The sequence below is a fragment of the Capsicum annuum genome, chromosome 10 (genome assembly GCF_002878395.1).
Source record: "Capsicum annuum cultivar UCD-10X-F1 chromosome 10, UCD10Xv1.1, whole genome shotgun sequence".
NCBI classification, from domain to species: Eukaryota; Viridiplantae; Streptophyta; class Magnoliopsida; order Solanales; family Solanaceae; genus Capsicum; species Capsicum annuum.
Window position 1 is genome coordinate 217,562,309 of NC_061120.1, and position 13,078 is coordinate 217,575,386.

The 13,078-nt window shown below is 37.6% G+C and overlaps 1 protein-coding gene across 1 annotated transcript in view; it reads right to left on the minus strand.

Moving 5' to 3' along the window:
• LOC107843815 (DNA-directed RNA polymerase I subunit 1) overlaps positions 1 to 12,711 on the minus strand; it is a gene marked incomplete in the record, with an annotated part of 31,834 nt that extends 19,123 nt beyond the window's left edge. Inside the window, 7 exon segments of the mRNA XM_047397406.1 lie at positions 5,607 to 5,769; positions 6,210 to 6,389; positions 6,555 to 6,821; positions 9,055 to 9,369; positions 9,470 to 9,623; positions 10,286 to 10,455; positions 12,532 to 12,711. Coding sequence (XP_047253362.1) covers positions 5,607 to 5,769; positions 6,210 to 6,389; positions 6,555 to 6,821; positions 9,055 to 9,369; positions 9,470 to 9,623; positions 10,286 to 10,455; positions 12,532 to 12,540 — 1,258 coding nt within the window.
• Between the last annotated feature and the right edge of the window lie 367 nt (positions 12,712 to 13,078).

Here is a 13,078-nt window from a genome sequence, read left to right on the forward strand (position 1 = left end):
TTTCGGCATTTTTTGAAATCTTAATATTTGAAGAATTGCCACGAGATTCATGTTTGCAACCATCCACTATTTGTCAACCAAGTTTACACCAGAGTAATGGAACCCTAAAGTTCCCAACATTTAGTAAATAACCAATTTAAGATTCAGGAAGTTCCAGGCTACAGGTATAAGCTAATAACGGCTAACTTATTTATTTTAGCACTCTTGTTTTGTTTAGGACTCTTGTTATTTTTTGTACTTATCAGCTTTGTATATTTAGGACTGTATTCTAGTTATTTTTGTACTTATAAGCTTTGAATATTTATGATTGTATTCTAGTAGGTGTCTTTGTTACATGTAATACACAGGCTATAAAAGTCAATACGTAAGATCAATAAAAATCATCGTTCACTACCAGCTATTCTCTCTTTCTTTATGGTATCAAGAGCTCTATAGCTTTAACAAGCTTGATCCTTCTTTTTTTTTTTCCTTTCCTCTTCTATTTTTTCCGGCTGAAACACCTCACACCTAAATGGACCCAAATACAAGCATCGTCAAAGCCGACAACATCTCCAATTCAAAGACTGTAGTCCAGTTCAATCCGGTTACTCAACTCCCCATCAAACTTGCTAGCCATAACTTTTCATTGTGGAAGGCGCAGGTGTCCATGCTTATGCATGGACACAACCTCTTTGGTCATCTTGATGGGTCGATACCAACCCCCTCCAAAACTATATTTGAAAACAACGTAGAGGTACCCAATCCTGATTTTGTTTTCCGGTTTCAACAAGATCAGCTTATACAAAATGCTATTTTGGCAACTATAGATGCAACCATTGGCAATACAGGCGCTTCTACTACAAATGCAAAAGTCGCTCGGGACGCCTTGCATACTGCTTATGCAAATAAGTCTCAAACTCGTATTTTTAGTCTTAGAGATCGTCTAGCCCGCGTTTCCAAAGACTCCCGCCCTGTTGCTGACTATCTCCATCAAGTTCGATCTCTTTGTGATGAACTTGCCACTGCTGGATCCCCCGTATCCAATAAAGAATTGATTGTCAAGATTCTGCCTGGCATTGGATCTGAATTTCGAGAACTTTCAGTCGCTATCCGTGCTTGAGATTCAACAATCCCCTATGAAGAACTATATGAAAAACTCCTTGAACATGAGCTTTTCCTGCAGCATGAGGATGCCAAAAAGAAACCTTCTTTTCCAATCACTGCGAACATTGCTAAGGGAACCACTTCCAGTCCTATGCGTCAAGGCTCCACCAATCACCAGAACAATAATCGAAGATCAAATGCGCCAAACCAACAAAATAATTGTCAGTCCTGGCGTGACAATCAGCAACCTCGGTGTAATAATCAACAATAGTCTTCCAACAACAACCTCTACTGCCAACTCTGTGATCGTAAAGGTCATACTGCTCGTGTATGTCGAACTCGCTCTCATAATCATCTTCAAGCGCGTGCTAATTATGTTGCAAGCCTCCCAAATCATTCAACTTCGTGGATCGTTGACAGTGGTGTAACCCACTATATGGCCTCAGACACACAGAGTTTAGCCACTACGCAAAACTACCATGGTTCGGATGAAATCGTCATGGGTAATGGTAATACTATTCCAATCTCTCAAACTGGTAATGTGAATTTTAATGCACCAAATTACCAATTCCAGCTTCGACATATCCTTTGCTCTCCGGCTATCAAAAATAATCTAATTTCTGTCTCTAAGTTTTGTCAAGAAAATAACTCGTTTATTGAATTTTTTCCTTTCTCTTATCTTGTGAAGGATCTGACTATGGGGGCGCCATTGGCTCGAGAATGGAGTAAAAACGGGCTGTATGAGTGGCCACCAGGGTGGCAACGTTGCTGTTTCATACAACCTGTGGCATCAACGATTAGGCCACCCTAATCGTCAAGTTTTAAATAAATTTTTGCATGATTTTTCCATTCCAGTTAATGGTTCCAAAACTAATACTGTTTGTAATTCATGCTATTCTAATAAAAACCACAGGATGCCTTTTGCAAAAGGTTCTTTGCACAGTGTTAGTCCATTAAATTTAATTTACGGTGATTTGTGGGGACCGTCTCCAATAATATCGATTGACAAAAAACGATACTATGTTTTATTTGTCGATCAATTTTCAAAATATATGTGGTTATTCACACTCAAAGCTAAAACAGAAGTTCTGGAAATCTTCAAAACTTTACATCCCATGCTTGAAAGACATTTTCAAATAAAAATTTTATCCTTATATACTGATGGTGGTGGTGAATTTCAAAAATTAGATTGCTATTTAAAAATACATGGAATTGAACACTTCCCCCCATACACACCACAAATGGTAGCTTTAGTTGAACGCCGACATCGGCATGTCATCGAGACAGCCCGCACTTTACTACACCAAGCATCCTTACCTTCAATTTTTTGGAGTTATGCCTGTCATCAAGCTGTTTATTTGATCAATAGGATGTCTACACCCAATCTTCAAAATAAATCACCTTTTGAAATCCTATTTCAAGTCGTGCCTAATTATAATTCCATCAAGGTTTTTGGATGCTTATGCTACCCATGGCTCAAACCTTATTCCCATAATAAATTGGAACCTCGATTCACACCATGTGTTTATTTAGGATTTTCTAATAAATATTACAGCCATCAGTATTTTGATCCAGTTAACTCCAAATTATATTTATCTAGGGATGTGACTTTTTTGGAAGACAATTTTCCATTTCAAAATATATTTTTTAGTTTTAAAAATAAAGTTAATGTTTCTTGGGATACTATTTCTGTTGAACAACCCAAGGAGGACACTCATTCAATTTCACATTCCTCCTATGAACTCCCCCGCCAGTAACTACGTTGTCCACGGCCACTCAACGCCTGCAAACTATCTCCTTCGCTTCAGATGGCGTCCCTCCACAATCAGGTAACATTCCTTCTCAAATCTCGACATCCACTCCTTCACCCACTACACAAGTCCCACAAAAACAGACTACTTCTGCTTCTTCAGCATCTCAAACATTGCCCTCACGGCCACTTATCACGTATCGCAGACGAGAAAAACCACCCATTCCTAGCCAAACTCCACATCCGCCTCACAATCCATCTGCTCCGGCACAAAATCAGCCACAAATGGCTTTCCCCCCGCCCCAACCAATAGCTCCTCTTACTTAACCTGACACACCAACCCAATCCCGACCAACCCAGCTAGCCACCAAAGTGCACCCAATGACCACCCGCTCACAGACTAATAGTCTGAAACCTCGTCAGTTTCTCACAACCACTACACCATCTCCAAAAATCCCCACAACCTATAAGCAAGCTAAGCTAACTCCCCAATGGAATTCAGCAATGCAAGCTGAATTTGATGCTCTTGTTCACAACCATACTTGGGATTTGGTTCCATGTGATTCTTCCAAAAACGTGGTGGATTGTAAGTGGCTATTTCGCATTAAACATAAACCTGACGGTTCTGTTGACAGGTACAAGGCTCGTTTGGTTGCCAAGGGATTTACTCAACGTCCAGGACTTGATTATCATTCCACCTTCAGTCCGGTAGTCAAGCCTGCTACTGTCCGTCTTGTCCTAACAATGCCTTCTTACAGGGTCATCTTAATGAAGAAGTTTACATGCGTCAGCCACCTGGATTTGAGGATTCTAGAAATCCTACCCACGTATGTCGTCTTCAGAAAGCAATTTATGGTCTCAAATAGGCTCCTCGTGCTTGGTACTCTGAATTGAAAAACTATCTCATTACTTTGGGTTTTGTTAAATCATATTCTGATTCCTCGCTTTTCATTATGCATAAGTTTGGGTCCACTGTATATATTTTAGTTTAGGTGGATGATATCTTAGTAACCGGTAATCACAATCAAAGTGTTTGTTCTATCATTGAGGCACTTTCCCAACGTTTTTCACTGAAGGACTTGGGGCCTCTTCATTACTTTCTCGGTGTTGAGGTAATTCGTACTTCCACTGGTCTCTTGCTTTCTCAAGAGAAGTACACCATGGATCTTCTACATGAGGTAGCTATGGATAATTGCAAAGGTGTTTCCACGCCTATGACATCTAATGTTGTTTTTGATCCCTCACCTGATGATAATTTAGTCGATGGTTCCTTATATCGGCGCATTATTGGTAAGCTTCATTACCTTACTTTCACTCATCCAGACATTGCTTTTGCTGTCAGCAAGTTGTCACAGGCTATGCATCAACCGCTTATGTCTCATTGGGTTGCTTCTTAAACGACTACTCTGCTATCTTCGTTCAACTACTTCATTTGGTGTACTCATTGCTAAGGAGAGTGATCGTAGACTGTTTGCGTACTCTGATTCAGACTGGGCAGGGGATCCTCAAGATCGCACCTCCACCACAGGTTATATTATCTATGTTGGTCGTTCTCCTATTTCATGGTCTTCGGAGAAGCAGCGTTCAGTTTCTCGTTCTACAACGGAGGCAGAATATCGAGCAGTTGCTGCTACTGTTTCTGAAACTAACTGGCTCACCCATCTTCTTGGGGAGCTTCGGTTTCCTCTGACTGCTGTTCCAAGAGTTCTCTGTGACAATATTAGCACCACTTATATTTGTGCCAATCCTGTCTTCCATAGCCGCATGAAGCATGTGGCCATCGACTTCCACTTTGTCCGTGAGCAAGTTGAGAGCAAACACATTGAGGTTGCACATCTACATGCTGCTGACCAAGTTGCTGATCTTCTTACAAAGCCTCTTCCCCGCACACTTTTCAGTAAACATTTTTCCAAGTTGGGCATAGTAGACCTTGACGCCAACTTGCGGGGGCGTAATAACGGCTAATTTATTTATTTTAGGACTCTTGTTTTGTTTAGGACTCTTGTTATTTTTTGTACTTATCAGCTTTGTTTATTTAGGACTGTATTCTAGTTATTTTTGTACTTATCAGCTTTGTATATTTAGGATTGTATTCTAGTAGGTCTCTTTGTTACATGTAATACACAGGCTATAAAAGCCAATACATAGGATCAATAAAAACCATCGTTCAGTACCAGCTTTTCTCTCTTTCTTTATAAGCCACACGGAACTGAAAAGGGCAAGTCAAAATTAAATTAAATCAAATACTGGCATTCCAAAGGTTCTAGAAAGAGCAGGAAGCACCCCCACTCAAATATTTGTAAAACCAATGGTTTTAAAAGATGAAACTAAAAGAAACAGCATGGTCCACTGGGGCTTGAAGCGAAAAACGAGAACTTAGGCGTAAGCTTCTTTAAAGTTTAAAGTGAAGGCCTTGATCCAAAAAAAAAGTTTAAAGTAAAGGCGCAGTTTACGAAAAATCAAAAAGCATCATAAATATATGAGTTTACTACTATACTAATCAAATTCCAAATAAAATAACTAATTTCAACATCTCCTATACAATAATGTCGAAATCAATCCAACTCCTCAAATTTGAAGCTCAAAGAATCAATCAATTCTTGTTGGAACCACTTTGCGCATCATTTTGAGGCACATACTTATCTAACGGGCAAGGGTCTGTCCATGAAGCAATGGCCCCTCTCTTCGCCTCGTTTCATCGTTTAAACCAACTACTTATAATAACATTGCTTAAAAGCAGCACAGCCAACACAAAAGAGAGGAATAAACTCACCAGAAGCTGTTTTGCTATCAAACAGCACATTTACAGATTGTTGAAGATCCATCAAGCGGCTAATGATCTTAGACCTTCCAACCCGGTTGATATGAGCATTTCCCAAAGCGATATTTGACTGAATGACCTTGCCAAGAAGAACCGTATGTGGATGTTCCATAACCTGAAGAGGCATCAGAACTTAAACGTAAGTAAACGAGGGATATAAAGATAGGATGAGAAATTCCACAAACATCCTGTGAGGTTTTGTCCTGTAAAATGCCTCCCCCCCTCCCCCCCCCCCCCCCCCCCCCCCCGTGGTGTTAAATGTTACACAACCTAACAAACTTATTTTGTAACTTACAAATGGATATGGTTGCCCCTCATGTGTTACTTTTATGCTTCCTTTATTTTGTGTACTGGCAAATGGATATGGTTGTCCTGCAATTATAGCAGAAAATCTATACGAGAACAATTGGACTATATACACATTTTTTGATAAGGGACTATTATATACAGGTTTGAAGAACACATCTTGTGTTACATGGTTATTACTATCAGACTGACAAGAGAAAGCATAACAACAAATATAAGAAATTTTGAAATGGTGTTCAAAATGCTTACAGAGTCACCCGCTTTGGCTGGAGGGCGGAACTTGACTGGTGGTACAAGAATGGACTCCAAAAAGAACATAGAGGGCCCAGCCACGTTGCCAGGTGTATTACGGTGCTGGCTCTGAATATCACAGAAGAATGTGCAAAGAGGAGCTTCGTTTTCCCATAAATGCTCTATAATATTTCTGACCTGTCAATTATAACCTAAAGAGATTGCTAAAAAGAACTACAAAATTATATAGCAGCTAAGATATTATTATCATCAGAATAATCAAGCAAAAGATAAGCAAGATATTAGAGAAACAACTAGAACATGCAAGCTACAAAAGCTTGTTGCTCACGGTGGAAGCCATACCTGAGATGGTAAATGTGCTACTGAAAATGAGTCCTTTTGTTGCTTCTCAATCACATCAGACTGGTCAACCCCTTGCTTCCCACGTGCCTTAGGATTTTCTAATCCATCTGAAGAAGTCACAAATAAGCTGGTTTCATCTTCCACTGATGGCTCGGTGACATTTACCACCTCAGGGGAAGGATTTTCCTCACTTCCGCCAGTGTAATGCAGATTGAACCTGCGATCACTTTTGATAGAATTGTCCCTAATTTGCTTACTTGAGATATCCTACAAAAATTCAATTGAGCATAAAACAGCAGCTTAATACTTCATAACTACGAGGTAATCTCTATGCCTGTCGAAGTAGTGTTGTCATTTGACTAAAGAAAACATTTCACGAAAGAAATCGAACGTCAAAGCTACTAATAGACAAACTCCACAAATCAACAGAAAAATGTTGGGGATATATGACACCCGCATCTGAAAACTATCCAATGACATCATACCTGAATCAGGTATTTCTAAAAATATATTCATATAGCAGACCTACAACTAAGCCAGACAAACCAATCAAAAGTACCTTCCATTCTGAAAGATCCACAGTAAGACAAAAGAGGAGGGATATAGAAAGCACAAACATGTGCATTCATGCTCACCAGAAGTGCAGAATTAAAACAGGATGAACAATAATAGTACTTCGAAAGTTTACTATGAAAAATAGAAGTACCAGTGAAGCCGGAAAAAGATTGATAGCTTATTTTACCTAGTATTTAGCAGAGAAAATCAAATAGCCACAATTGTAAACAACATAAACTTTCCCAAATAGAGAATTTTAAGTTGAACATGGATACAGGAAGCCGCAATTATGGAAACGTGTAGGATGGCCAAAGCAACACTTACATACAAATTATTCAAAATAGACTGAGAAGAAGGCAGTTGTTAGGCTATTTGGTTCTTTAACTATTTTTTTGTTGTAAAATTTGGGTCTTTAATGATTGACCACACTTTGTGTACTTCTGGTGGAGATTGCCAATTGGGGAGGAGCTAAATAAATGTGAATTTGTGATGGCTTATACTAGGGAAAGAGGCTCTTGTTTCAACCCCAGGCTAAACTGCATTGGGTTTGAAACTTTGAATAACACCTCCTTGACCACAACCAGATTAACGTCTCACCAGTCATGCTCTCAAACTTAACAACCTTCGAACTAAGATTGTATGAAACTATTTATATTTTCAACTGGTTTCTCCCAAGGTTTAGAGGTGGGTAAATGGTGTTCCCCTAAGGAGCATCTTGTTTGACTCTTTAGGAAATGCTGGACTGAAGATTTGAGAGATATTGTATTGATCTACTACATTTTTGCTTGAAAAGGAACAGAAAAAGGTGCAGTCCAGACCATGGGAGACCAAAGTTTGAATAAAAAAAAGAGGCAAAAACTAGGTACTTTTTTCCATATACTTAAACTTTAGTGGGAGTTACTAGATGCTTGTATTGTACTGATAGAAGGATGCACTATGCAGAAACCGCCATCCCAAAGGTGAAAAAAGGAACTGCTACAAATTACCAGAAAATACTCAAGTATTGAATTTTGTTTTAAAGTACACTGGCCAATTAAATGATATTGTGAAGAAATGAACCTTGAGCTTCACTCAACCCAAAAGCTAGCTCATGAGATGAAGATTTCCCAAGACAATACAAGGAGACAACGTATCCATTTCCTTCACTAATGTGGAACACTCACCCCCGCCCATAATTGAATGCAAGGATCATGGAGAACATAAAATAGGATCCAACATTGGATAAACTAAGAATACGGATGGATATGACCCAGATACCATGTTAAGAATGGACCTCGGGTCTAGCTCAATCCCAAAAGCCAACCCATAAGGAGGATTGTCCAAAACCACATAAGGAGACGGCAACTCATTCCACAACCAATCTGGAACTTCTGAACACACACACCGGGCATTCCAGGATCAAATAGCTAGAGAGTAAATAACATAACAGGAGACCCAACATTGAGAAACAGAATACATATTGATGGCTATGGCTCCGATATCATGTTAATTGAAATGTGTTACCATCTCATTTAAAAGCTTAAACTTTTTCTTTTGAGATCTCAATTAAATGCTCAAATATTTAGATAAGATGATCACACCTCAACATGGTATCAAAACAAGAAAAGATCCTACGTTCGAGTCTCACCGCCACCCATTATCAAAAAAATATCCACATACTTTATCTATCCATCAGAAGGAATCACGCATGTACATGACGGGCCATGTTGAAGACATAATTAAGTAAACAAAGATGTGCTCTCGCTAAAAGCTTAAGCTTTTAGATGAGATGATAAAAACCTTCAATTAACAGATATGCCAAGCCATTTTCTAGAAAATGATTTATGTCAGCTTAGGACAAAAAAAATATAATTCGTAACAGAATCAATACTCATCCGGTAATATCATTTTTAAAGGGAAACTGAAAAACGCACTGACGACACCAATGTGATGAAAAGAGACATACCATATGAAACCGTCCAAAACTAGGTTTGGTGATCTTTGGATTTTTTGCGTCACAGTTGCTACATTTCCCAGATTTCGTCTTGAGAATTCTATCGATAACTACCATAGCTTCAATAAACTGGAAATTGTCCCAAGATGGCCTCTTATTGTACTCACACTGATCTTGCCTATTCAAATCATCCATTGTGCATGACATATGGCTGCCTTCACTTTCCTCCCGATCACTAGATTCATCAGGAGAAAGGGCATCCATCGTTTTGGCCCCAACAACATCACCTTTTGCAATTAACTCTAATTCAGAAACACACTTTTCAACCTAACTCGGAAAAGAATGCAGAGTATTAGTGCGGATAAGAGTATATGGTTATACAAGTGCTAGGGAAAAGAATTAACAATTCTATCATAAAAAAGGGTACCTCTGCTCTTGATGCCCTAAAATGGAAACAATAAAAGCATGTTCTTTGCAGAAGATTGTGCAGCATATTGAAAAGCAAGGGATTGTAGACCGGTGAAACAAGTTCAATATGACCACAGTGACCAGAGCAGTTACGTTGGCCACATGATTTACACCTAAACAAGTCGTTACATAAACAAATCAAAGCAAAGACATGAACAAAGAAAGAGTATCCAACAGAACGAAAACAAATTGAACATAGTGACTACAAAAAATTTTAAGACACTATACTGCCAAGCAACTGATATTCAATATTTAAATTTGGCAAAACGAACTATACCTACAGACTACAGTCACGTGTCTATATACTTCTCAAATGTACTTTAACAAAATATATTTCACAATCATACTAAACCAACTGACTAAATATCAAACTCAAATTATTACACCTACACTCGAGCATAGTGTGGGATAGAATAGAGCATACACCTCCCCTTCAAATTTCAGTTTCCATAGTAAGACAATACTTACTCAAATTATGATGGCAAAAAGAGCATACATATTTGTAAAGAACAAGGCATATAAGACACTCTAACCAAATCCAGACTCATGAATGCAATAGTAAATTAAAAATATTAGTTCAAATTAGCAATTTGCATTGGGATTATAACGAGAGGATCTATTGTAATCTTTGAAATATACAGTCAATATACACTAATTTACTTATTAGAAAAGTATACTAATTTATGATTATAGATAACAATATGTGGTAATTATTTCATATAATCAGTAGTACTTGATTAGTTCAAAACATGCATGCACATTTTAAGAAACTTACGGAGAACGCTCATCAAGGGGACCCATTGCCGGATCATAGAGCCCATTAGGCACTGGATTCCCTATTGTATCAAGCAAATTAGGGCTTGTGACTTTTACAATACTATGCCTACGAACTTCTTCATCTGTCATGAAACTGAAGTGAACCGCCTCAACGGCCTCTGATGCACCCTATAAGCAGCAACCCTTTTTGTTACATAACCACAAACAAGAAAAATATACATCCAAAAAAAAAAATGTAGCCCAAAAGTATTTTTCAGACAAAGCGGCCAGTGTTACAGATATTATCACCCTATTTACAAAACAACAACAAACCCAATATAATCCCACTTGTGGGATATAGGGAGGGTAGAGTGTACGTAGACCTTACCCCTGCCTTCGGGAAGGTAGAGAAGGTAGAGAGGTTGCTTCTAAAAAACCCTCGGCTGAACAACCAGTAAAAGAGAGGCAATAGCGACAAACAGAAAAAGCAGCAAGATAATAAGATACCTAAGCGAATATTATCACCCTATTTGCACTTCGGAAACTAGTGGGACATTAAACGTAAGAAATTAGTGGCATAGGGCATCCACATGAAGCTAAGATGTTACAAGCAATATGCTAGCCTAGGGTCGAAAAAGTTAGAATAGACAATGGGAGACCAAGAATCAGCTCAAAAGCATTTTTCAGACAAAGCAGCCAGTGTTCGATGATATTATCACCCTATTGGCACTTCGGAAATTAGCGCCATTGAGCATCCACAAGAAGCTAACGTGTTTTAACTTGCAAGCAATGTGGCCTAGGGTCGAAAAGGCAATAAAACACTAGGCAATTTGATACAAGTATGATCACGATCATGACACTTTTGAGTATTTTTGAAGACTAGTCACTAAAGGGCCCTTTTGTCATTTTGTCTATTATTGTAATGTAGTATAAATAGAACATTGTAGGGTTTATTTCTTTAGTTGATCATTATTATTGAAGAATACTTCTCTTAGAGTGAGAGAGAATCTAATTGAAACTAGGGCATAACATAAGGGTGGATTCACTTGTGTGTTGCATTTTGCTTGATACGTTGGTGCTTGGGTGGTGGACGTCTCTCTTGTGTCAATTGTATGAGTTAGGTGTTTGTTGTGTGAAGTTTTAAAGGTCCAAGAGTGGAATATGCTCTTGGGTTGTTAAGACTACATCAACACTTGTCTAACTACCTATCTTGTATCTTGTTTTAGTTTCGGCTTCTTGTGTTGTTAATGTAACCCGTTTGTTCTTGTTGCTATTGTAATATTGTGGAGCTTCATCTTGCGTTGCTAAACTTGTTGTTGGCTGGCTGTTTTGGTGTATTAACACCTTGTATCCTCTTCTTTCTTGTTCTAGATAGTGAATCCGAGAGAGGTCCCCATTTGGTCCACGATTTGTTGTGATTTGTGGACTGTTTTGGGGTGTGATTTCGTGTTCCCTTGTTTGTTCCATATCACAATTCCCCGTTACCTATGTGAAAGGGGCAAGTACCCTGTCGAGCTGCCCCAAAATTGGCCTCGACTCCACTTTATTAAGAACTAGAACATAAAAACATGTTGCAAGTAGCCGCAAAAACTATGAAAAACTCAGAATTTTCACTAAGGGGTTCAAAAAATATACTTCCTCCGTTCAAAAAGAATAACCCCTTTCCTTTTTCGAAAACACTCTAATTTCAACTTTCCACGTGCCATGTTTGTAACCACAAGATTAAAGAGCACTCTGATACATTTGACGTAACTTTAATTTAAGACCACAAGATTCAAAAGTTTCTTTATTTTCTTAAACTCAATATCAACTCAAAAAAAAGGCCATTCTTTAATTTCAACTTTCCACGTGGCATATTTGAAACCACGAGATTAAAGGGCATTCTAATACATTTGACATAAATTTAATTTAAGACCACGAGATTTAAAAGTTTCTTTATTTTCTTAAACTCCGTATCAACTCAAAAAAAATCATTCTTTTTTAAACCGAAGTAGTAATAAGTAAACACACAAAAAACCCAAGAGTATTCAACAACTACTATATATATATATATATATATATATACACGTAAAATTCCACCCAGAAGGGAGAAATAGTAGAAACTAAATTGGGTCAGAAATTAACCAAGAAAAAAAAAGTTCGGATTTTTACAATCAAACAGTAATATTATCAAATTCTTGAAAGTGATATGCAACATCCAACAAAAACAAATAAAAAAATAATTTTAAAAACTGGAAAAAAAATACAAAAAATAGAAAAGAATACCTGAATCATATTCAAGTTCCAGTTGAAAGAAAAAGTTGAATTTAAACCTTGAAATTCCCAGCTTGGGGGAAGGTATGCTTTATGTATGTATATTTAGAGGCGGAAGCTGAGAAGCCTTTTGTTTGGAGGCTGTGGAAGAATTATTGACTATCGTGGGTTTAAGACAGGGTTTATAAAAACATTATTATATTCTTTTTATATATATATATATATATATTTTGAATTTTTTTTTTATAGTAACCTTCTTGTTTTAATTTATTTATTTGTAATATTTACTCGGTTCATTTTAAAAAAGATTGACTTAAAAGATTTTTGAATCGTATAGTCTTAAATTAAAATTATATCGAATGTATCATGTTAAATATATCATATAAAAAAGTTTAAGTTAAAATTAAAATATTGTCAAAAAAACTAGAGTAAATGCACTGTTTTCACCATATATTATTAATGAAATTGCTGAGACCACACTCCTGAACTAATTAAAACTGTATTTTTTGTAACCTTAGTGCATATATGGGACATTAGTGAAATCAACACACTGAAGGTC